This window comes from Balaenoptera ricei, chromosome 5 (genome assembly GCF_028023285.1).
Source record: "Balaenoptera ricei isolate mBalRic1 chromosome 5, mBalRic1.hap2, whole genome shotgun sequence".
NCBI classification, from domain to species: Eukaryota; Metazoa; Chordata; class Mammalia; order Artiodactyla; family Balaenopteridae; genus Balaenoptera; species Balaenoptera ricei.
This window is the reverse complement of record NC_082643.1, coordinates 115,427,565-115,454,236: the sequence shown is the minus strand read 5'-3', so window position 1 is coordinate 115,454,236 and position 26,672 is coordinate 115,427,565. Positions and strand designations below refer to the sequence as shown.

Here is a 26,672-nt window from a genome sequence, read left to right as displayed (position 1 = left end):
GTTATATCTTCTTCTTGGATTGATCCCTTGATCGTTATGTAGTGCCATTCTTTGTCTCTTGTAATAGTCTTTATTTTAAAGTCCATTTTGTCTGATATGAGTATTGCTACTCCAGCTTTCTTTTGATTTCCATTTACATGGAATATCTTTTTCCATCCCCTCACTTTCAATCTGTATGTGTCCCTAGGTCTGAAGTGGGTCTCTTGTAGACAGCATATATACAGGTCTTGTTTTTGTATCAATTCAGCCAATCTGTGTCTTTTGGTTGGAGCATTTAATCCATTTACATTTAAGGTAGTTATTGATATGTATGTTCCTATTACCATTTTCTTAATTGTTTTGGGTTTGTTTTTGTAGATCTTTTCCTTCTCTTGTATTTCCTGCCTAGAGAAGTTCCTTTAGCATTTGTTGTAAAGCTGGTTTGGTGGTGCTGAACTGTCTTACCTTTTGCTTATCTGTAAAGGTTTTAATTTCTCCATCGAATCTGAATGAGACCCTGGCTGGTAGAGTAATCTTGGTTTTAGATTTTTTCCTTTCATCACTTTAAATACGTCCTGCCACTCCCTTCTGGCTTGTAGAGTTTCTGCTGAAAAATCAGCTGTTAACCTTATGGGGATTCCCTTGTATGTTATTTGTTGCTTTTCCCTTGCTGCTTTTAATATTTTTTCTTTGTCGTTAATTTTTGATAGTTTCATTAATATGTGTCTCGGTGTGTTTCTCTTTGGGTGTATCCTGTGGGTGGTACTCTCTGCTTCCCGAACTTGACTGACTATTTCCTTTCCCATGTTAGGGAAGTTTTTGACTAATCTCCAAGTATTTTCTCAGACCTTTCTCAGAACTCTCTTCTTGGTTCTCAAGCCGGCTGAGTTCCCCCCTTCCTCCTTTCCATTCTGCAGGCTTGCCAGCTTTTTCTGTCTCAGAGTCTTTACACTTGTTCTGCCTTTCACCTGAACACCTTTACCCCTGCATAGCTGGTTTTTTCTTGTCTTCAGGTTTCAGTATAAATGTTACTTCCTGTGAGAGATCTCTTCAGATCATCCTGCTAACGTTACTCTATCTCATATCACCCTGTGTTATGAGACCCTTTTGTATCACAATCCGAATTTATTTAACTTCTGTGTCCCTTACTTTTCAAGGGATCTTGTTTGTTTTGTTCACTGCTGTTTCCCCAGTGTCTGGCATACTGTAGTTTGGAAACAATTGTTATATTTCGTGTTTCACTCAGTTTTAGAAATAAGTTTTTAAAAATTTTAGAGCACTACTATATTTATGATGAATAAGATCATTGGATTTTGTCCATTCTAGCTAGGAAACCATTGTCTGCAGTAGTTTCACAAGCTATACCAAAGTCTCCTCATCTGAACCAGGATCCTCAACAGGTACATTTATTTCTGTCAGTATATTTATTATTTTGATATAGAATGTTCTACAATTTGTAATGATACTGTAGAAATACAGGGGTCTGAAGCTATGTTGGTTCACGACCTCTCCTGTATCTTAGTGATTTTTTTATTGCATCGCTTGGCCAAAAGAAACCTAGCAGTTCCATTTAGTTAGTTAGTAGTATTAAAAACTTAGTAATTTGGTAAGCATTTTGTCTTTTTTTTCCAGTGTTATTGAGATATAATTGACAATATAACATTGTATTAGTTTAAGATGTACAACATAATGATTTGATATATATGCATATATTGTGAAATGGTTACGATAAGCATTTTATTTTTAAATAAACACAGTTACTAATGGAATGCATGCACTTGTTGGGCACTGTCCAACTTCTCAAAGCTTGGAATAGATTCAGTTTCTAGGTCCACATTGATTTTTGTATGGCAATTGACTTTTATCATAGCAATTTCCTAAAACCCAGCTTCACAAAGATATGATGTCAATGACAAATGACATGAAATCTGATGTTGAAACTGAGCTACCTTGAGTTTGCAGTTTGATTAGTTTCTGACAGATGTCTAATGACGCTGTGTTTCCCTCAAATTTAAAATATCTTGTGGAGCCTCTGTTGAGTTCACTCTGGCACCCCGAAGTACCTTGTTACACCAGTTTGGGAACCATGGAAATAATATAAAAAATAATAGTACTAATTTAGGATGAAATGAAATTCTAGAATAAGTTATCTAGATTAGTGTTTTTCAGTGAAGGTGCTTTTAGTACTTTTGAAGAGACAGTTCTTTCTTCGTTTCATTTACCCCCAGTTTGTATCATATTCTATTTTCCATGTTACTGTTTTTTTAATAATATCAATTTTTTCCTCCTTTTTTTTAAATGTGGAAAAAGGTAAAGAAAAAATAAAACTTACCATACCACCTGGAGATAATTACTATTAACATTTCCAGCATTTTTGGCCTAATTTTTAAAATATGGTTAGATTGATGGGTACAAATAGTTTTATATCCTTTCTCCTTAATATCATATTATATTTTCTCACATTATTAAGAACTCTTACACATACCTTTTAAAGGTTACTTATCATTCCATCTCGTGGATATCCTATGCTTTGGACAAACAGTTCCCTATTTTGGACATTTAGATTATTTCCAGCATTTTGCTTTTGTAAATAAAACTTTAGTAGATGTTTTTGCACATAAATTATTGTTTACGTTTAGTTATTTCCTTAGATTTGATTCTTAGAAGTGGAACTGATAATTTGAAAGGCCAAGAACAACTTTCTTAGATTGTTGATATAAGTCAAATCAAAATATCTTAATGTCTTACAATATGAATATTTGTTTCATTTCATATTTACCAGTACTGAGATCTTTTAAAATTCTTCCTAAGTGAAATAGTATTTAATCAACACTTAGTTTTTATTTCTTTGATTATTAGTAATGGTGTCCTTATGTTTCCTATGTCTAAAAAAATCTATATTTTATTTTCTAACTTACTATTACCTTTTGGCTTATCTTATATTAATGTTCTATTCCTAAGATGATAAAAGAAAATGAAGTTGAACCAAGTGAATCACTTCAGTCTTTGCAGGTGAGTTAACTTTTAAAATGTAACATAGCCAGAAATTGTATTCGTATATATAGGTATGGCATGTAATTATATGTTTGTATTCTATATTGCCAGTTTTCAAATTTATTTGTAATTAGTTACCCTTTTATACTCATTTAGATAAGCCTACTGTCTTGTATAAGTGTCCTGCGTAGTCAGTAGAATTTGGGTAAATAACAAATCTTTTATCATAAAGCTAATTTTTCAAACTTGCAAGCATTACCTAATCCAAGAATTGTCATTGACAATTACAACTGCATCTGCAGGCTCTGTTGCCTAGAACAGTACAAAATAAAACAAAATCCATTGTGGTGACTCAATCATTTTTCACCCTTATATTACAAGATCAAGTGTATAAAATAATGAACAGTCAGCAGCTGCTTACAAATGATCACATTCTTACTGGGTTTTTTTCACTTGAAAAAAATACAGTTTAAACTTTTTCAAGGATAATTATCACAAAGTATAAATTGCAAATTAACACTATCACTGTTTTTCCCTCCAGGATGAGTTGCCATTTAAATAAATGTCATATATTTTTAAAGCAAAATATTTTATAATCTCACAATAATGAAAAAGGTCTTAGAATCTTTTGCAAAAAAAAATAATTTAAATCTTTTTAGCATTAATATCAAAGTACATTTGTGTTTTTATAATAGCTTTCTTGCTACAACTCTCTGAATCAAACTCTTCATACACACTAGTGATAGAAGGAACTTTCAAAACTTAAAGTTAGGGTGCTCTTAATACTTAATGCCACCTTCACCTTATTTCTGTAAGTGTGATTAGTCACACAAAGCAAAGGAGCTAGAAGATACTATATGCTAACTAATTTTTTAAACTCACTATATTCAAAAATGCTAGTTCTAAAATATGAGTTGAATGTTTTTAAGAGCTACCTGATTGGCAGTTGTGCTTATGTATATTGTTATAAAAGGAAAGTGACTATTATTTGAATAAATACACTATTTTACCTCTTTTAGTGACAAATATTTTCTCCATTTTTATTAAACATAAAGAAATTACTTCTACAGTTGAGCTCATTTTCTGAGTCTGTAGTTCATATTAGAAATTATGGCTATTTTATGTAGTTACTTGATGAACTAAAAATGACTAGTTGCTGTTGTCTGTATCTTGTGTTTTATGGTTGCTAGAAGATGATTCATTCTTTAAATAAACTATTACACTTCTTTAATTTTACACTAATTTTTGAATTAAATAATCTGCATTAACATAAATATCAGTATGGGATTTATAACATACCCAGCAATGTTAAAAAAGAATTCAATTAAAAGTTTAGAATTCCAATTTTCTAATATGCTGAGTTTTTAAATTAACTAGTATAGTACTTTTTCTGCTAGAGCACTCCTTTGCCGGGGGTAGCTTATTGTATGTATGTATATAGAGAAGCAGTATGGAGATGACAAGTATCATCATTCTCAAAGGACAGACTTAACTTTAAGTTTGAGGAATATTTTCCCATCAAACTCATAAACACCTACAAAACTATTTTAGCTAACATACTTATTGATATTTTATCCTAGTTCTTTTCCTTGGGCAGTGAAGAAGAGACTGCTTTTCTAGATGTTATTCCTAAACAAATGGAGAGAGAAACCTGTGACCCCAAGGTAAAATTTGTGAAGAATTGATTTTCTAAGCCACAGTGTTTTCCTGCTGTCTTTTTACACAACTATCAGAGTTTTCATAGTCAGAAGGTTAGTGAGCAAAATGAATTAACCTGGTTTTAAGAACAAGAGACACTAATGACTCCTACCCCTTTTTTTGGTCTTGAGCCCTCTCTCTGTTACTAATGAACTAATAATGCATTATGTATGCATAGGATATCCTAGGAATTGGGCACAAAGATATGTAAAGTACAGTTAATGAATGTTCTGTGTAGAACAAAGTGAAGATGTTTATAACTTTTAATTCCTTATAGTTTACTCCACCACTTTTACTTCAGGCTGAAGGGATAGAAGTATATATAGCCCAAGCTCTAAGTAATTCTACCCACTCCACAGCAAAAATTGATAGAGACAACAGCATATAAATGTTTGGGTTTTGTAAATAGTGATTCTATTCTTAAAACTCAACAGATCTCTGGAAAAGATCTACATAGCATCAAAGAAAGCAAGGCATCTGTTTGCTTGTAGAGAATTTGTATTCCACATCAAACAAAGCAGAAATACACAGTCTTTAAAGGTTTAGACTTTTTTTTATTGATATATGTTATGTTTTAAAATTCAGAATAATGTTTTCAACAAAACTCTTGTTTCAGAGGCAATTTAGTTCCTTTCAAATGTGTGATTTAGAATCTTCATTTTTAAATAAGAGAATATTCAGATTATGTATTTTTGTCATTCTGTTAATTTATCAGTTAGAAATAAATTCATTCTTTATGTACATTCCTTTGGCTCTACGCACTCTTATTTTTCCACATTCTGGGTAGGCTTTGTCACCCTGTGCAGAGTAAAAATCCTAGAACCCTCAAAGGGGCAGCAGAGAAAGCCATCTGAAGTCTGAAAGCAGACCAAGTCTCTGAGGGGGTGAAAGCACCCCTCTGAGGTACATGTCTGTCTTGGTACTCTTAGGCCTTTGTTCTCAGAGCTATAGGATCAGATCTTCTGGGAAGCTGGGAACCCAGCATCCCTCTTGCTAATAGCCTGATAGTTTACAAAACCCTTAAAGGAAAATGCTTCCTCTGTTCCTTCTCTCTTCCCTTCCTATTATCATGTGTTTATTGATTGCCTCCTGTATTCCAAGCATGGTATTAAATGCAAGTGATATCCTGATGAAGCAGAAGAGTCTTTGCCCTCAAGGAGCTTGCAGTACAGTTAGTATACAGATAAGAAGAAACTTCATTGTAGTGTAATGTGATGTCTATAATGGAAAGTTGTGGGGAATTCCCTGGCAGTCCAGTGGTTAGGACTCCACACTTTCACTGCGAAGGGCCCACGTTTGATCCCTGGTCAGGGAACTAAGACCCCACAAGCCATGCAGTGTGGCCAAAACAAAAATAAAAAACCAAAAAAGTTGTGTAATGTATAGTGGAAGCATAGAGGAAGGAGCACCTGTGTCTTTCTGGCTTAATCAACCCATTATCATTATACTCCTTGTGTTTGTGAAAAAAAAAAAAAATCATACTTATTAATGTTGACCTTGAATGCAGTTAAATCACTGCACTTTATTTATTTTTTAATGTTTTATTTTTATTTATTTATCTTTGGCTGTGTTGCTGTGCGCGGGCTTTCTTCTAGTTGCCACGGGGGTTGCTTTTCGCTGCGGTGCTCTGGCTTCTCATTGAGGTGGCTTCTCTTGTTGCAGAGCATGGGCTCTAGGCGCGTGGGCTTCTGTAGTTGTGGCACACGGGCTCAGTAGTTGTGGCTCGTGGGCTTTAGAGTGCAGGCTCAGTAGTTGTGGCACACGGGCTTAGTTGCTCCACGGCATGTGGGATTTTCCTGGACCAGGACTCAAACCCATGTCCTCTGCATTGGCAGGCGGATTCTTAACCACTGTGCCACCAGAGAAGCCCCAATCACTGCACTTTAAATTAGTCTACCCTTAACATATTTTAGGATAATAGGAATATTTCCTGGTTTTCAGTATTAGTCTCTTAGTAATTATTTACATTAACTAACATTCAATAGAAAGCCAAATTATGCATTATTTTCTTTGTATATGTATATTGTAAATATGTATACTTATGTAATACTCATTTTTAATAATTTACTATAGCCTGTTGAATTTCAAGGGCATCAAGTGAAAGGATCAGCTGCTAGTGCTGAGATGGTGAGAGGACACAGCTCACAGCTTGAATGCAGTCAGTTTCCAGATAGCATTGCGTATGAAAACTGCACGACAAACAGTTGTTTTTTGACACCAGCGTTGCCTAGCACTTGTATGCAGATTGACTTCTTTCAGGTAAAAAAAATATATATATGTATATATTTTTTAATTAATTAATTTATTTATTTTTGGCTGCATTGGGTCTTCAGTTGCTATGCATGGGCTTTCTCTAGTTGCAGCGAGCGGGGGCTACTGTTTGTTGCAGTGCGCAGGCTTCTCATTGTGGTGGCTTCCCTTGTTGCGGAGCATGAGCTCTAGGCACGCGGGCTTCAGTAGTTGTGGCACGTCGGCTCAGTAGCTGTGACTCGCGGGCTCTAGAGCGCAGGCTCAGTAGTTGTGGCACACAGGCTTAGTTGCTCCACGGCATGTGGGATCTTCCCGGACCAGGGCTCGAACCTGTGTCCCCTGCATTGGCAGGTGGATTCTCAACCACTGCACCACCAGGGAAGCCCTTAAAAATATTTTTATAGCTGCATCTTGCCAAATCATTTTCTTTGTGTCAATACTAAATTTTGTAAAGAGAGTATATTTAAATCTTTGTACAGTTGTAAGTTAAAAAAAAGTTTAGTAAATTGACAAGAAATATCATATCTTAAATCAAACTAAATAAGACAAAAATATTTGAAAGATTTACTGCCTTTTTAGGATCAGGAATTTAAAGGATTACTTTTCACTTCAGAGAATAGTAGAAATTTATGACAAGAGCAGTTAGGCAGATTACATATAGAAAATATATTTAACAGCTAGCAGATTTTTTTTTCCTTCTAATATCCACCCCTCTCCCCACTAAGTATGACACCAAATACCTCTCATTGCTACCCAAATAGAAAAGGTTATGGAGAAAGGATGTATGCATGTATTTGAAACAGTATCTGTTAAAGAGACTTTTTTTAAACTTTTCCCCTTTTTATTAAAGCATAATGCACGTACAAAATAAGTGCACAGACCGTAAGTGCTCAGCCCAGTAATTACCACAAAGTGAACACACCCATGTAACCTCCACCCTTACGAAATAGAGCATTACCAGCATCTCAGAAGTACCCCTTCTGCCCCCTTTCAGTCACTACCCCTTCCATTCTCCCCAAAGATTATCACCATTTTGACTTATGATACCATATATTAGTTTTGCTTTTAAAACTTTAAATAGAGTAATACAGTGTTTTTTTTGTGTCTGCCTTCTTTTGTTCAACATTGCAGTTTTGAAATTCATCCATGTTGTTGCTTGTGGCTGTAGTTTATTCATTTTCATTGCTGGTGTAGTATTCCATTGTGTAAATACACCCCAATACATTCTTCAGTTGTTTGGGTTGTTTGCATTTGGAGGTTATTACAGATAATCCTGCTGTGAACAATCATGTACTGTCATGAATGTGTATACACATGACATGCTTCTGTTAGTTACACTACCTAGAAGTGTGATTATTGAGTCACTAGTTATGGATGTCTTTACTTTTAGTAGATAATGCCAAACTGCTTTCCAAAATGGTTATAGAGTTTATATTTTCTATCAGGAATGTATGAGAGGCCCCATCACTCTACATCTTCATTAACACTTGGTCCTGACAGTTTCTTGTTTTGAATTTTAGCTATTCTGGTGGGTATGTAGTGCTATTTCATTGTGGTTTTAATTTGCATTTTCCTGCCTAATAATGAGGTTAGGACCTTTTTGTATATTATTAGCCTTCTCTGTATCCTCTTTCATGAAGTGTTTGTTAAGCTTTCTTCCTCAGTTTTTAATTGGTGTGCTTATCTTCCCTGACTCTGACTTATCTTTCATTCTTAATGATGCCTTTGATGAATGGAAGTTTATAATTTTCAATACAATACAATTTATCTGTTGTTTCCTTTCTGATTATTGCTTTTTTGTCTTATTTTAGAAGTCTTTCTCTAGCCTAAGGTCATAAAGATATTCTCTCATGTTACCTTGTAGAAGCTTTATTATTTTGCTTTTCACATTTTGATCTGTAATTCACCTATAATTGATTTTTATGTATTGAGGTACAGATAAAGTTTCATATTTTTTTCCATATGGACATCCAATTGCTCCAGCACCATTTATTGAAAAGACTGTCTTTTCTCCATTCCTTCACACTTCTCCCTGTGCCATAAATCAGATGTCCATATGTTTTGGGTCTGTTTTTGGTTGCTATTCTGATTCATTGGTCTGGAGTTTTAGAGGTCTTTATGTCTTATTAAGTATGTGTTTTCATGCATTTTAAATCTTCTTGTTCTTCTTAGCTTTTTGCATTTTCATATATAGTACATTTTAGAATTAGCTTAATGGTTTCCATATGTACGCATAAACATGTTAGGAATTTGATTGGAATTTCATTGTGTACACAGATCCTGAGGAGAATCAATATTTTTGCAATAATTGATTTTGCAATTTTGCAAAAATTGATTTATTTTCAATATTGTAATAATGTATCTCTCTATTTCAATCTTTAATTTCTCTCAATAATGTTTTACAGTTTTGGTATAGAGGTTCTCTATATGTTATTTGTATGTTTGATTTGCAGGAACTCTTTCTATGTTAAAAAAATTAACCCTTTGTCATTTTTCCTAATTTATTAGTGTTTTGACTGTATTTATGATTTTTTCCAGAAATTCATTTTTAATATTTATATAATCAGATCTTTCAGTGTTTTCTTTTATGGTTTCTGGAGCCCAGAAATTTTTTTTCTTTTAGGCTGTGCTTTGTGGCATGCGGGATCTTAGTTCCCTGACCAGGGATCAAACCCGTACCCCCTGCAGTGGAACAATGGAGTCCTAACCACTGGACCGCCAGGGAAGTCCCTGGAGCCCAGAACTCTTTTTTTTTTTAAATTTATTTAATTAATTTATTTTTGGCTGTGTTGGGTCTTCATTGCTGCGCAGGCTTTCTCTAGTTGCGGTCAGCGGGGCTACTCTTTGTTGTGGTGTACAGGCGTCTCATTGCCGTGGCTTCTCTTGTTGCAGGGCATGGGCTCTAGGCACATGGGCTTCAGTAGTTGTGGTGCATGGGCTCAGTAGTTGTGGCTCGCGGGCTTAGTTGCTCCGCAGCATGTGGGATCTTCTTGGATCAGGGCTCGAACCCATGTCCCCTGCATTGGCAGGCGGATTTTTAACTACTGTGCCACCAGGGAAGCCCAAGCCCAGAACTCAGTCTTCATTTAATGCTTTTTTAAAAATAAATCTTGACACTTTTATTAGCTCTTGTTGTGGTTTTACACTATCTTTAGCAAGAGCTAATTATAGAGTGGCTATGTTAAGTAAAATAAGTTATTTCTGAATTCCCCCTCTATATTCTTCCAGACTCCTAGTATAGCTATATCATAATTTTTAGATAAATAGATAGTCAACATTTTCATTATTATAAATGTTTTAATATTTTCACTGCTGAGCCAATTAGTATACATTTTCTTTCTTTTATAATTTTTGAGTTTTTTTCTTAGTTTATAATTTTAAAAAAATTTGCTTAGTGTTCTTCAAATATTGGGATAAAGATTTTCCCATATCCTCCAGAATTTTACAAAATGCTCTTCAATACAGGAATCCACACAAATTCATCAGATAATCTGTGTTAGTTGCATTTATTTTCTAGGTCTTCCATCTGTCCACTATAATCTGCACCATCTTACAAAAGCCCTTTGCCTCTTTGCTAGCTTGGTTTGTCAATATCTTGAACACATTGTCTTTTTTTCTTGTTTTTCTAGAGCACACCTTGAAGAGAGCATGGGAGGTTTGGGGGACTTGGCATGTTGAAAATGTTTTTATTCTGTTCTCATTACTTGATTGATAGTTTGGCTGAGTATAGAATTTGGATATAATCTGCTTTTTTCTTTCTAAATTTAAATTTAATTGTGCTTTCTCCTTCTAGAAGTTTTTAACATCTTTTCTTTATTCCTGGTGTTATGAAATTTCACTGTGATATGCCTTCTTTCAGGTTATTAATACCATATACTGTATTCAGTGAGTCTTTTCATCCTGCAGGTACAAGTTTACCAGTCACATAAAAAATTAAAAAAAATTCATTTCTTTGGTAATTTTCTTCCCACTGTTTTCTTAGTTTTCTCTTTTAGAACTTCTGTTAAACGTTTTCAGCCCATTGTATCCTTTTGCAGCAGTCCCTGTGGACTCCAGTTTCTAAGTGTTTCCATGGTTATTGGGGTTAATCAGTTTATTTCTTATTGGTCTGTCTTGTAGTCAAACTTTGGTTTGACTTTCTTCTATATTGCTAAGCCTATACTCTTTCCCCATCCTCTTAATATATTGTAATTCAGGGTTACCATTATTTCTTAGTTTCATTAAAGGTAAGAGGTGTTTTTGTTTCACATTTCCTGCTTTTCTTTTTGAGAGGAGAATAAATTAGAGTACTTCATACTGAAAAAGAAATTTATATCCATTTGTTTTACTTTTAATTATTTTCACATACATCAGTATGGTCATGTTTTATATCCTGAGTTTATAAAAAATGTTCTAAGGCAAAATGCCTAGGCTTACCAACACAGATAAGAGCTTTTTGAAATAAGTGTGACAGATTGCTTGCACACAGTGGTCTCTGAACTTTAAAACAATCTTGTATTTCATCAAATCCTAAGATACTATCATTGATTGTAAGAAGCACCATTGTAATATATACCACTAAGAAAGACCGGTCAATTAGCACTACACAATGTTTTTCACTGCCTTTTTTATTTAAAAAAGTCTTTTTTTTTAACGTGGTAAAAAACATGTATCATATGTACTTATATCATAAGATTTACAGTCTTAACCATTTTTATGTGTACACTTTGGTAATGGGAAGTATATTTACAGTGTTATGAAACAGATCTCCAGAACCTTTTCACCTTCACTTGGATTTTTAATGTTATATTTAGTGGAAGATTCTTTTAGATTTATTTGAGCACAGTGTTTTATTGTATATCACACTGCTTTGTTTTCTTGTCTTTCTGTGAACACAATACTTTTTATTCATCTTTTTTTAATTTCTGAATTTTATTATTTTTTTTATACAGCACTTTCTTATTAGTCATCAATTTTATACACATCAGTGTATACATGTCAATCCCAATCACCCAATTCATCCCACCACCACCACCACCCCCCCATGACTTTCCCCCCTTGGTGTCCGTACGTTTCTTCTCTACATCTGTGTCTCAACTTCTGCCCTGAAAACCGGTTCATCTGTACCATTTTTCTAGGTTCCACATATATGCGTTAATACACGATATTTGTTTTTCTCTTTCTGACTTACTTCACTCTGTATGACAGTCTCTAGATCCATCCACATCTCAACAAATGACCCAATTTTGTTCCATTTTATGGCTGAGTAATATTCCATTGTATATATGTACCACATCTTCTTTATCCATTCATCTGTCGATGGGCATTTAGGTTGCTTCCGTGTCCTGGCTATTGTAAATAGTTCTGCAATGAACATTGGGGTGCATGTGTCTTTTTAAACTATGGTTTTCTCTGGGTATATGCCCAGTAGTGGGATTGCTGGATCATATGGTAATTCTATTTTTAGATTTTTAAGGAACTTCCATACTGTTCTCCATAGTGGCTGTATCAATTTACATTCCCACCAACAGTGCAAGAGCGTTCCCTTTTCTCCACACCCTCTCCAGCATTTGTTGTTTGTAGATTTTCCGATGATGCCCATTCTAACTGGTGTGAGGTGATACCTCATTGTAGTTTTGATTTGTATTTCTCTAATAATTAGTGATGTTGAGCAGCTTTTCATGTGCTTCTTGGCCATCTGTATGTCTTTGGAGAAATGTCTATTTAGGTCTTCTGCCCATTTTTAGATTGGGTTGTTTGTTTTTTTAATGAGCTGCATGAGCTGTTTATATATTTTGGAGATTAATCCTTTGTCTGTTGATTAGTTTTCAAATATTTTCTCCCATTCTAAAGGTTGTCTTTTCATCTTGTTTATGGTTTTCTTTGCTGTGCAAAAGCTTTGAAGTTTCATTAGGTCCCATTTATTTATTTTTGTTTTTATTTCCATTACTCTAGGAGGTGGATCAAAAAAGATCTTGCTGTGATTTATGTCAAAGAGTGTTCTTCCTATGTTTTCCTCTAAGAGTTTTATAGTGCCTGGTCTTACATTTAGGTCTCGAATCCATTTTGAGTTTATTTTTGTGTATGGTGTTAGGGAGTGTTCTAATTTCATTCTTTTACATGTAGCTGTCCAGTTTTCTCAGCACCACTTATTGAAGAGACTGTCTTTTCTCCATTGTATATCCTTGCCTCCTTTGTCATAGATTAGTTGACCATAGGTGCGTGGGTTTATCTCTGGGCTTTCTATCTTGTTCCATTGATCTATGTTTCTGTTTTTGTGCCAGTACCATATTGTCTTGATTACTGTAGCTTTGTAGTATAGTCTGAAGTCAGGGAGTCTGATTCCTCCAGCTCCGTTTTTTTCCCTCAAGACTGCTTTGGCACTTTGGAGTCTTTTGTGTCTCCATACAAATTTTAAGATTTTTTGTTCTAGTTCCATAAAAAATACCATTGGTAATTTGATAGGGATTGCATTGAATCTGTAGATTGCTTTGAGTAGTATAGTCATTTTCACAATATTGATTCTTCCAATCCAAGAACATGGTATATCTCTCTATCTGTTGGTATCACCTTTAATTTCTTTCATCAGTGTCTTACAGTTTTCTGCATACAGCTCTTTTGTCTCCCTAGGTAGGTTTATTCCTAGGTACTTTATTCTTTTCGTTGCAATGGTAAATGAGAGTGTTTCCTTCATTTCTCTTTCAGATTTTTCATCATTAGTGTATAGAAATGCAAGAGATTTCTGTGCATTAATTTTGTATCTTGCAACTTTACCAAATTCATTGATTAGCTCTAGTCGTTTTCTGGTGGCATCTTTAGGATTCTCTATGTAGAGTATCATGTCATCTGCAAAGAGTGACAGTTTTACTTCTTCTTTTCCAATTTGTATTCCTTTTATTTCTTTTTCTTCTCTGATTGCCGTGGCTAGGACTTCCAAAACTATGTTGAATAACAGTGGTGAGAGTGGACATCCTTGTCTTGTTCCTCATCTTAGAGGAAATGCTTTCAGTTTTTCACCATTGAGAATGATGTTTGCTGTGGGTTTGTTGTATGTGGCCTTTATTATGTTGAGGTCGGTTCCCTCTATGCCCACTTTCTGGAGAGTTTTTATCATAAATGGGTGTTGAATTTTGTCAAAAGCTTTTTCTGCATCTATTGAGTTGGTCATATGGTTTTTATTCTTCAATTTGTTAATATAGTGTATCACATTGATTGATTTACATATATTGAAGAATCCCCGCATCCCTGAGATAAATCCCACTTGATCATGGTGTATGATCCTTTTAATGTGCTGTTGGATTCTGTTTGCTAGTATTTTGTTGAGAATTTTTGCATCTATATTCATCAGTGATATTGGTCTGTAATTTTCTTTTTTTGTAGTGTCTTTGTCTGGTTTTGGTATCAGGGTGATGGTAGTGTCATAGGATGAGTTTGGGAGTGTTCCTTCCTCTGCAATTTTTTGAAAGAGTTTGAGAAGGATAGGTGTTAATTCTTCTCTAAATGTTTGATAGAATTCACCTGTGAAGCCATCTGGTCCTGGACTTTTGTTTGTTGGAAGATTTTTAATCACAGTTTCAACTTCATTCCTTGTGATTAGTCTTTTCATATTTTCTATTTCTTCCTGGTTCAGTCTTGGAAGGTTATATCTTTCTAAGAATTTGTCCATTTCTTCCAGGTTGTCCATTTTACTGGCATAGAGTTGCTTGTAGTAGTCTCTTAGGATGCTTTGTATGTCTGTGGTGTCTGTTGTAACTTCTTCTTTTTCATTTCTAATTTTATTGATTAGAGTCCTCTCCCTCTTTTTCTTGATGAGTCTGGCTAATGGTTTATCAATTTTGTTTATCTTCTCAAAGAACCAGCTTTTACTTTTATTGATCTTTGCTATTGTTTTCTTTGTTTCTATTTCATTTATTTCTGCTCTGATCTTTATGATTTCTTTCCTTCTGCTAACTTTGGGTTTTGTTTGTTCTTCTTTCTCTAGTTCCTTTAGGTGTAAGGTTAGATTGTTTATTTGGGATTTTTCTTGTTTCTTGAGGTAGGCTTGTATAGCTTTAAACTTCCCTCTTAGAACTGCTTTTGCTGCATCCCATAGGTTTTGGATCGTCATGTTTTCATTGTCATTTGTCTCTAGGTATTTTTTGATTTCCTCTTTGATTTCTTCAGTGATCTCTTGGTTATTTAGTCACGTATTGTTTAGCCTCCATGTGTTTGTGTCTGTTACATTTTTTTCCCTGTAATTCATTTCTAATCTCACAGTGTTGTGGTCAGAAAAGATGCTTGATATGATTTCAGTTTTCTTAATTTTACTGAGGCTTGATTTATGACCCAAGATGTGATCTATCCTGGAGAATGTTCAGTGCACACTTGAGAAGAAAGTGTAATCTGCTGTTTTTGGATGGAATGTCCTATAAATATCAATTAAATCTATCTGGTCTATTGTGTCATTTAAAGCTTGTGTTTCCTTATTAATTTTCTGTTTGGATGATCTGTCCATTGGTGTAAGTGAGGTGTTAAAGTCCCCCACTATTATTGTGTTACTGTCAATTTCCTCTTTTAGAGCTGTTAGCAGTTGCCTTAAGTATTGAGGTGCTCCTATGTTGGGTACATATGTATTTATAATTGTTATATCTTCTTCTTGGATTGATCCCTTGATCACTGTGTAGTGTCCTTCCTTGTCTCTTGTAACATTCTTTATTTTAAAGTCTATTTTATCTGATATGAGTATTGCTACTCCAGCTTTCTTTTGATTTCCATTTGCATGGAATATCTTTTTCTATCCCCTCACTTTCAGTCTGTATGTGTCCCTAGGTCTGATGTGGGTCTCTTGTAGACAGCATATATATGGGTCTTGTTTTTGTATCCATTCAGCAAGCCTTTGTCTTTTGGTTGGAGCACTTAATCCATTCACGTTTAAGGTAATTATCGATATGTATGTTCCTATGACCATTTTCTTAATTGTTTTGTGTTTGTTTTTGTAGGTCCTTTTCTTCTCTTGTGTTTCCTACTTAGAGAACTTCCTTTAGCATTTGTTGTACACCTGGTTTGGTGGTGCTGAATTCTCTTAGCTTTTGCTTGTCTGTAAAGCTTTTGATTTCTCCGTGGAATCTGAATGAGATCCTTGCCGGGTAGAGTAATCTTGGTTGTAGGTTCTTCCCTTTCATCACTTTAAGTATATTATGCCAGTCCCTTCTGGCTTGTAGAGTTTCTGCTGAGAAATCAGCTGTTAACCTTATGGGAGTTCCCTTGTATGTTATCTGTCGTTTTTCCCTTGCTGCTTTCAAGAATTTTTCTTTGTCTTTAATTTTTGCCAATTTGATTACTATGTGTCTCGGCGTGTTTCTCCTTGGGTTTATCCTGTATTGGACTCGCTGTGCTTCCTAGACTTGGGTGGCTATTTCCTTCCCCACGTTAGGGAAGTTTTCGACTATAATCTCTTCAAATATTTTCTCTGGTCCTTTCTCTCTCTCTTCTCCTTCTGGGACCCCTACTATGCGAATGTTGTTGCATTTAATGTTGTCCCAGAGGTGTCTTAGGCTGTCTTCATTTCTTTTCATTCTTTTTTTATTGTGTTCTGCAGCAGTGAATTCCACTATTCTGTCTTCCAGGTCACTTATCCGTTCTTCTGCCTCAGTTATTCTGCTATTGATTCCTTCTAGTGTAGTTTTCATTTCAGTTATTGTATTGTTCATCTCTGTTTGTTTGTTCTTTAATTCTTCTAGGTCTTTGTTAAACATTTCTTGCATCTTCTCGATATTTGCCTCTGTTCTTTTTCCGAGGTCCTGCATCATCTTCACTATCATTATTCTTAATTCTTTTTCCTGGAAGGTTGCCTATCTCTACTTCATTTAGTTGTTTTTCTGGGGTTTTATCTTGTTCCTTCATCTGGTACATAGCCCTCTGCCTTTTCATCTTGTCTGTCTTTCTGTAAATGTGGTTTTCATTGCACAGGCTGCAGGATTGTAGTTCTTCTTGCTTCTGCTGTCTGCCCTCTGGTGGATGAGGCTAACTAAGAGACCTGTGCAAGTTTCCTGATGGGAGGGACTGGTGGTGGGTAGAGCTGACTGTTTCCCTGGTGGGCAGAGCTCAGTAAAACTTTAATCCGCTTGACTGCTGATGGGTGGGGCTGGGTTCCCTCCCTGTTGGTTGTTTGGCCTGAGGCAACCCAACACTGGAGCCTACCCGGGCTCGTTGATGGGGCTAATGGCAGACTCTGGGAGGGCTCACACCAAGGAGTACTTCCCAGAACTTCTGCTGCCAGTGTCCTTGTCTCCACGGTGAGCCACAGCCACCCCCTGCCTCTGCAGGAGACCTTCCAACACTAGCTGCTAGGTCTGTTTCAGTCTCCCCTGGGGTCACTGCTCCTTCCCCGGGGTCCTGATGCGCACACTACTTTGTGTGTGCCCTCCAAGAGTGGAGTCTCCAATTCTCCCAGTCCTGTTGAAGTCCTTCAATCAAATCCCACTAGCCTTCAAAGTCTGATTCTCTAGGAATTCCTCCTCCTGTTGCCGGACCCCCAGGTTGGGAAGCCTGACCTGGGCCTCAGAACCTTCACTCCAGTGGGTGAACTTCTGTGGTATAAGTGTTCTCCAGTCTGTGAGTCACCCACCCATCAGTTATGGGATTTGATTTTACTGTGATTGTGCCCCTCCTAACATCTCATTGTGGCATCTCCTTTGTCTTTGGATGTGGGGTATCTTTTTTGGTGAGTTCCAGTGTCTTCCTGTCGATGATTGTCCGGCAGCTAGTTGTGATTCTGGTGTTCTCGCAAGAGGGAGTGAGAGCGCCTCCTTCTACTCCGCCATCTTGGTTCAGGGCCACAAATTTCGCTTCTTCCTTAATTTTCTCCCACCAAAAGTATCTGCTTTGTGAAGGCACTGTCAGTGGCTGTTTGTCTGTTGTATTTCCAGTTCCTCGCTCTGTGCCTGACAAATAGAAGCTATCAATGAATACCTTTGTTTTTTTTAATTGGAGTATAGTTGCTTTACAATGTTGTGTTAGTTTCTGCTTTTTATTAATCTTTATTTTTGGCTTTATTGGGTCTTCCTTGGTGCACGTGGGCTTTCTCTAGTTGCGGTGAGTGGGGGCTACTCTTCATTGTGGTGCGCAGGCTTCTCATTGTGGTGGCTTCTCTTGTTGCAGAGCACGGGCTCTAGGTGCCAGGCTTTAGTAGTTGTGCACAGAGGCTCCGTAGTTGTGGCTCGTGGGCTTCAACAGTTGTGGCTCGTGGGCTCTAGAGCACAGGCTCAGTAGTTGTGGCGCACGGGCTTAGTTGCTCCACGGCATGTGTGATCTTCCCAGACCAGGGCTCAAACCCATGTCCCCTGTGTTGGCAGGTGGATTCCTAACCACTGCACCACCAGGGAAGTCCCCACAGTACTTTTTTTTCAATGCTAAATCCTAGTGTGATCTTTTTGAAGACATTTAAACAGCAGAATTGCTTAATATGTCTAATGTTAACAATGCACAAAGTCATATTTAAGTGATCATTATTTGAATAGTATGACTACTTTGCATATAGTTGCACTTGCACAGGCGAAGACAACTATGTCACAGATGTTGCCTGTGCTATAGAGATGTAAAAATGTCATTTTTGGGGTGCATCCCTATTTCAAAGATGTTAAGATGTAAGAAACGTGAGTCATAAGAATTGATGAAATATAATGTACCCTGCTTTCCCCTAATGGAATTGGCTTTATAACATATTTCTTTCTGTTTGTCTGTGTCTCAAGTTATAACTATAAACTATATGTGTAGATAGAGATAGGTAAAGATATGGATATGCGCACACATTTTTTCTAAACTGATAAATGGATCTCTGTTTTCTAGTTCCCAGATGAAGAAAATTTTCCAAAAGGAGGTGCTAGCTTTAATATTGAAGAGGATTTTCAAGTGACAGCTGAGTCTAATAAGGACTCAGTTGAAAATGATTGTAAGTAAATTATAAATAAAATGTAACATTAAGAAGTTATTTGACATTGAACAAACTATTATGTAAAGATCCATGCTTTTTTTTTCCTCCACAGCAATTTTAGATTTCCCTCCTAAAGATTCAGAACATTTATATAATTATTTGGATTATAATTTTAAATCAACAGAGAGGACTTCGTGGGAAGCAAATAAGGTATAATGTAAACAAAGTTTTTTATGTTGGTCTTTTTGCCCGCACCCTGCGGCTCGTGGTATCTTTGTTTCCTGACCAGGGATTGAGCCCAGACCCCAGCAGTGGAAGTGCCGAGTCCTAACCATTGGCCCACCAGGGAATTCCCTAAACAAAATTTTAACAGTTGTGAGTAAAAAATTTTGGTAGTCTTATAAGAAATGACTCTACTAAAAACTAAAAAGATAAAAATCTTAAGACTAGATGATTTTTTTAACATGATCAAGAAAGTTTATGAACAACCAACCATGATTATTTTAGTAATGAAACAGCACAGAATAATTTCTGTTAGAATAAATAACAAAATGTGGGTGACTGCTATCTTCTTTGTTATTCAGATGTTTTATTTTTTGCAATGTGACATGAAATGAGAGGCATACATAATTAGAAAGGAAGAAATAGAATTAGATGAATCAATTAAAAATGAGATGTTTAAGAAGAATTTTGTAAAGGAGCTGAAGATAAGATAAACTTGAAAAGTTAATAGCTTTCTTAAACCAAGTAGAAAATATAGCAGAAAAAGAGTCCCAAGAGTAGTAACAAATGATATACAATGAAGTGCCTAGGCATGATCTTAATTGGAAATGTGTGAAATGAGCAATGAAATTTTACTGTGAAATATAAAATTTATGAATAAATAGGAATTCAGCAGTGTTTACGGAATGCCTTCTATAGGTCAGGAACTTGTAAGACTTGGATATAGAGTGTTGGACAAAACAGGAATGATCTCTGATTTTAAAGGCCAGCAGGGGAGAGAGATGTTACTCAAGAGAACAAAGTGAGATAATTGCTATACAGAAAAGTTGTGAAGATACTCTGAAATTATAGGGGGAATCTACTTTATGGATGATTAGGAAGGCTTCTCCAGCTGTGGCAGCAGTAGGGGGAAGAACATACCACGTACAGAAACAGCAAGTGTAAATACCCTGCGATTGAAAAGAGTTGGGTGGGTTCAAGAATGTGAAAGGAGACCAAAGTAGCTGGATTGTGGAAAGTGACAGGGAAAGTGGTAATTAAATGAAATTGGGACAGGGAGCAGGACCAGACATACAAAGCCTTGCAGGTCAGGTTAAGAACTTTGATATTGCTCTGTGTTCCCCGGGGAAATCACTGAAGGGTTTTCAGCAGAACACCCGTTACATTTACATTTACATTTTTAAGAGATTTTGCTGGCTGCCGTGTGGAAGATGCATTTGATGGGCACTGTGGTGGAAGCCAGGAAACCAGTCAAGAGGAGCCGTAGATGATAGTGACTTGAAGTAGAGATTGTGGCAGTGAAAGTATAGAGCAGTTGATAAATAGATTTAAGATAAATTTTGGAGTTAGAAGCATGGATGTTGCTGGATTGGACGTAGAGAGTAGGGTGAAGGAAGGGGAGGAGAAAGACTCCTGGCTTTTTGACTTAACAACGTGGACTGAGGTGGGCTTTACTGAGTGGAGTAAGATGCAGGACTCTATTAGTTGGCTAGGGTTGCTGTAACAAAATACCACAGGATAAGTGGCTTAAACAGCAGAAATTTATTTTGTAACAGTTCTGAAAGGTAGAAGTTCAAGATCAAGTTTCTGGTGAGAACTCTATTCCTGGCTTACAGATGGCTACTTCTCACTATGTTCTCACATGTCCTTCCTTGGTATGTGCACATGGAGAGAGAGCGAGCAAGAGAGAGCACAGCGAGTGAGAACTCTCTTGTTATAAGGACGCTAATTCTGTCAAATCAGGGCACCACTCTTATGACCTCATTTAGCCTTTATTACCTCTTAAAGGCCCTGTCTCCAAATACAGTCACACTGGGGGACAGGGAAAGGAAGAAAGCAATAATAAAAGGTGTTGAGTCCTGCTGGGAACCCTCTAAGAGACCTATAAAACAAAACTCAGAATTGTCCTCCCAAAGAATGAGGAAAGTAAGGTATTTGTGCACCAATTCCCACCCCTCTTTGGCTGAAGATTACTCCTGGGCATATTAACCAACTGGCACTTCTGGCCTGCCCTACCTGCTGTCCCAGCCCGCTCCCCCAGCCGCTGTCCTCAGGCAGAATGATGCAGATGCTAGAGGTAGGAAGCCTGCGACAGGTAGGGGAGCAATTCCCCAACTGTAGATGACCTCATAGATGGGCTGAGGAGACACGGCCAGGACAGCAACAGCGTCTGCTACAGTGGTTAATGGTGGAAAGTTTAGGAAGTTTTCAGTGGGCTGTGCTTCCTGCCATGTGGAGGAATCTGGTCTACAGGGAAAGAGAGAGAAGCAGACTTTCAGAGAAAGAGATGGAGTTAGTGACAGCAGTGGAAGCCCTGATTCCAGCTGGTTTTGAGGCCCAAGCCCCAGTTTTGTCTGTTCAGTTAGTATTAGATTTTTAGGGTGATTAATTTCTGGAAGCAGCAACAAAATTAAATACTGTTCTGGGCTTCCCTGGTGGCGCAGTGGTTAAGAATCCGCCTGCCAATGCAAGGGACACGGGTTCGAGCCCTGGCCTGGAAAGATCCCACATGCCGCGGAGCAGCTAAGCCCGTGTGCCACAACTACTGAGCCTGAGCTCTAGAGCCCACAAGCCACAACTACTGAGCCCACATGCCACAACTACTGAAGCCTGCATGCCTAGAGCCCGTGCTGCACAACAAGAGAAGCCATGACAATGAGAAGCCTGCACACCACAACGAAGAGTAGCCCCCGCTCACCGCAACTAAAGAAAGCCTGCGTGCAGCAGCAAAGACCCAACACAGCCAAAAATAAATAAATTAATTAATTAATTAATTTTAAAAAAAAAGAGAGAGACCTTCTCTAAAAAAAAAAAAAATTAAATACTGTTCTAAGGAGAATAACATAGAGAATAATATGACTGTTCAGATGCAGAATATATCAAAAAAGTTTATTTTAAAAGGAGCAATATTTTGAAGTTTAGATCAACTGTAGGTGTATCCTAGACCTGAGGACCTAAGAGAAAGCTGAATTCTCTGAGGAGTCCCTGAAAGCAAGAACTTTACCTGGTGATTTTCACTTTCTCAACTTAGACAGTTGCTACCATATGGCTCTAATCTGTCTGTCCATGTAAAGTGAAGTTTTTTATTTGAGAGATTGTTACTAAACTAAAAATAATCTTGAAACCAGATTCAATGTCTTACGCCCTCAAGCTCCAAACATAAGAACTGATTAAGCCTGAGCCTCTTAGACTGGAAACTGATCTTCACAACCAAATCCCCATAACCCAGATCAATCCAAATCAGAATCTGACCCATTTCAAATAAATCCAACAGGTTTTATGTTCTCTATTTCACTTTCTATTATTCTTGTTTATTTTAGTGAGTTTATTCTATCCTGCCCCTTTTGGAAGAAGCTTTGCCCCACTATAGCTCTACACAGTGTGCTTGAAAGCATTATTTTTACAATAGTTACTGGAATTCATTCAAACTATAGGGAAAAAGATTTTGATCTGTAGTTTTGTCTCTTCTTTCTGGATAGGTGACGTCACCAGAACAAAAGAGCTCAACATTAAACCCTGTTTCTACTTTATCTTTGAACTCAAGAGATGAAGACTTCATACTGGAATTCTCTGAGGAGTCCCTGAAAGCAAGAACTTTACCTGGTGATTTTCACTTTCTCAACTTAGACAGTTGCTACCATATGGCTCTAATCTGTCTGTCCATGTAAAGTGAAGTTTTTTATTTGAGAGATTGTTACTAAACTAAAAATAATCTTGAAACCAGATTCAATGTCTTACACCCTCAAGCCTTCCCACACCCTCTCTCCCTTTTGACTTTTTCTATTGGAGATGGCTCTTATTTCCAAATACAATCCCTTCCAGCTTTCTAGTTCCTTCTTATTTCTTCTCTCATCTTCTCATCACAGACCTCTAAAAGTGTCTTCTACCATTGCCAACACTTCTCACAGCTGTAACTCCAGAGCCCGGCCCCTCTATAGTCCCTTCTCCTCCCAGGGAAAGGATTCATTGTGAATGTCTGGTCGTGGTTGACCTTAGCATAACCTCTTAGTTCCCCTCTTTTGCTTTGGGATCCTGGCAATATCAGGGAACTCTTCAGTTGCTGCTACCTCAATTGCATTCTCAGGCCTCTGTGTTTTCATACATTTTGATTCTTCCCTGTGAGTAATTTCCTGCTTCTTGATAAGTATAATACATTCTGTAGGATCCCTTTCGCTAACTTTTCTTTTTCTCTCTCTTTTCTTGTAATCTCCCTTGATTCTGAAGTTATGTTGGGTGAGGGGTGAAGCTGTAGATAATGTTTTGGTCATGGGTGGATGATATAAAAATAAAAACTAATGTGTCTGGGTAGCTGGGTTGAAGAAGGTTTAGTAGGTGTGGTTGATAGACGAAACAAGGTAGGAAAGAGTCAGTATGGGAGCTGTGAGTATCTAAAACAAGTGAGGTGACAATGGCATATAGATGATTTACACAGTTATACCATGAATCTTTTACTATTTAATGAGGTTTTAACTTTTCTGTCAGTGTTGCTTGATCAGCTTGTTAGAATTACAAGGTAACAGTTTATAAAAGAATATCATTGACTTACCTGCTGTTCTGCTATCTTCCCAAGTGACCTCCAGAGTTTATTCCCAACAAAATAGAAACTCTATCAAGAAGGTACATTATTATAAAATAGGAAACCATAGCATTTCAGAGAAAAACTTTAAGCTTATATAGTTCCCATGCAGTATTATTCATTCTTTATTTATTCAACAAATATTACTGCTTTTTACATTTTCAGGAATATATCAATTACTAACGATGCTGACAGAAGGAATTATAAAACTCAGCCAAAATCTGCCATAACATGAGTTTACCAGAGTTGAACTCTTATCACATAACAATATATCAAAATAAAGCTAAAAGTCTTCTTTACCCTGAAGGTCAACATATTAGTCTGTGAATGTAATAAATATATAAAGGAAGTTACAACACATCGATAAGTAAACCTTGAACTTCAGTCTTTGGAGAATATAAAGCTGAGAACAAAAAACTAGTTCTGGGTTCTTGTCTTAGCTCTGCCAATCGGTAGTCATGTTACCTCTAGGCCTTGTTGGCAATCTTATCTCTAAGGTGAGAATGATGAATCCCTTCTCAGCTGTAAAATACTTTGAAAACTTCAGTGTTATGTAAATATAATGTAGTAATTGGTGGGGCAGTGGTGAGTGGAAATCCTTAGCTAAGAGGCAAAAGAAAAAGAGAAGGATTTCAAGTCTATCAACCTTGAAAAAGTTTCTTTATTTTTTGGAGCCTAAAACCATTAAATTTTTTAAAAGGAAATATGATTTTTTTGTTTGTTTTGGTACAAGGCATGTTGGTACCTTTTGCTTTTTTGTATGGATACCCACTGTTTTCTAGAGATTGGGTGATGTCCGTAATACATTTTTATTTAACTAGCTCTTTTTTTTTTTTTAGTAATGGAAAAATCGAGTTCTCTGGAGGATAAGAACCTTCAAAGGCTTTCATTAGTAAGTAGAACCCGAGTTCCACTTATTACTTTGCCACCTGCCAGTGGGCCACCTGATGTAGATTCTTGTTCATATGTGATCGACTCTGACAGGCAAGAGTCTTCTGGTTCTCCCATATTCAACTTTTGTGAAGAGTCAGCAGTTCCTTCTTTTAGCTTTGGGTCAGAGGACCAGAGCGAAACTTCTTTCTCTAAAGAATCTAAGGAAGTGACTCCAAGGGACGTTTCACTTTTTGATAATATACCTACTCAAAGCAAGTGGCTGAAATATCAAAACATACTCCAGTGCAACTTGACTACTCCAAACAGAGTTGATCAGAAAGTAACAGATGGCTTCTTTGCTGAGGCTATTTCTGGGATGCATTTTAGTGACACGGGTGAAAGACAGAGTGGTGCTGTGAATGAAAGTTCTGTAGACTCTGTGCATTTGCAAATGATGAAACACATGCTTCAGCAACAGCAGCAGGATTTTAGCAGTCAAGATTTGGTTTCCAGAAAGAAGGCATTTTCTTTGAATTTAAAGCAGACTTCTAAGACTGAGGAAATTCAAAATGTGTTAAGAGAGTATGCCTGCTACAACTGCAGTGTAACAGGAGATTTTCAGGTAAGGAAATGTACCAGTGTTTTGCATCTTTTTTCCAGTAGTTATTATCTGAATTTCAACAAAAGAATTACCAAAATCATATAGGTGCAATGATTTTAGTCTCAGAGCCAATGGCTTTGTTTTTTGTTTTTTTTTTAAGAGTTTTCTAAAACTCTTGCTACACTCACATTTTCTTTGACTTAAGATCTTTCCTAGAGTTTGTGAACATTAAATGAAATTATATATTTGAAAGTGTCTGGTGCAATATCTGGCACATAATAGGTACTTAATAAATTATAGCTCTGTTTCTACCATCACTTCCACTACTACTGTTACTATGATTGTTTTCATTTTTCACTGTCAGCTCAGTTTTGCTGATCAGATCATTATTAGGGTAAAGATACATCTTATTATACATTGGTTACGAACAATTCTTACTATAGTTGTAACCAGAAATAGAGATACATAATGATTCACTCACATCAGTTAAGTTTTTCCTAGCAAAAATATTTAAAAACTTATTAAGGGGCAGACAAGAAAAGTTAGTCTTATTTATCATTAAAAGTGCCATGTCATAGCCTTTCTTGCTGTACTTAGTTTCTCATTTAAAATTAGAAAATGGTTTTCATGGATTCTGGAAATCAAAAGAAAAATTTGTTTATTTCCTTTAACATATCTATGGAATTTGCTTATTAGTAAACAGTATTTTTCTGGAGTTGTTATAATAACTTGAATTATTCCATTTCAGGAGATAAATGACTCCGAGCTATGCTTCCCAAGTGGGCAGAAAATAAAATCTGCATATCTTCCCCAAAGGCAAATTTACATACCAGCTGTTTTTCAGTCTCCTGCTCATTATAAGCAGATTTTTACATCTTGTCTCATAGGTATGACTGTTGTCTTTTTATTTTATTATGATTGATTGCTGCTTAATGTAAATAGTTTAGCTGTAAGAAAGTGTAGTATCTTTTATGAATTTTTACATTAAATTGTCTACTTGAGATTTGTTATTTTCTATATATTTAATCCAGTTATTGACAGCAAGTTGTATTTTAATTTCAGATCGAAATTGAGTTTTGAGTGGGAAATGACAGCATTATCTTTTTCAAGGTGTAGTTTAAAAATTTTTTTTAAACTGGAAGTGTTACAGATGGTTTTGTTAAATTAAGTAGGAAATTTTAAGTATGGTGCATAGTTTGTTTTGTTCAAGAGTAAAACTAGACTTTTAAAAAATGGATGTTAGTATTAGGTTATAGTTTACTCTGTCAAAAGGCTATTTTCAAATTTAGCTAATACATATCTGATACAAACGTGAAATTATTTTGTATTTAATTTTCATCTGTACCTATATATTTTTTAAAATTATCTTTAAAAATTTTTTTGTAGAACATTTAAATATATTGCTGTTTGGGTTGGCACAAAGGTTGCACAGAGCTCTTTCAAAAGTTGACATATCATTTTACACATCATCAAACAGAGACAAACTGAAAAATGTAGAAAATAATGTGCCATCCTGCCATCATCGTCAGCCTGCAAAACTTGTCATGGTTAAAAAGGAAGGTCCAAATAAGGTATTGTTCCCTCTTCCC

General features: G+C 36.3%; 1 protein-coding gene across 1 annotated transcript in view; it reads left to right on the top strand.

Annotated features, from left to right (window-relative positions):
* Positions 1–26,672, top strand: part of ZGRF1 (zinc finger GRF-type containing 1) — an 82,297-nt gene that overhangs the window by 27,817 nt on the left and 27,808 nt on the right. Inside the window, exons 7-14 of the mRNA XM_059924223.1 lie at positions 1,306–1,379; positions 2,941–2,991; positions 4,554–4,637; positions 6,745–6,930; positions 22,513–22,663; positions 24,449–25,104; positions 25,832–25,970; positions 26,470–26,654. Coding sequence (XP_059780206.1) covers positions 1,306–1,379; positions 2,941–2,991; positions 4,554–4,637; positions 6,745–6,930; positions 22,513–22,663; positions 24,449–25,104; positions 25,832–25,970; positions 26,470–26,654 — 1,526 coding nt within the window. The remainder of the gene's footprint in view (positions 1–1,305; positions 1,380–2,940; positions 2,992–4,553; positions 4,638–6,744; positions 6,931–22,512; positions 22,664–24,448; positions 25,105–25,831; positions 25,971–26,469; positions 26,655–26,672) is intronic.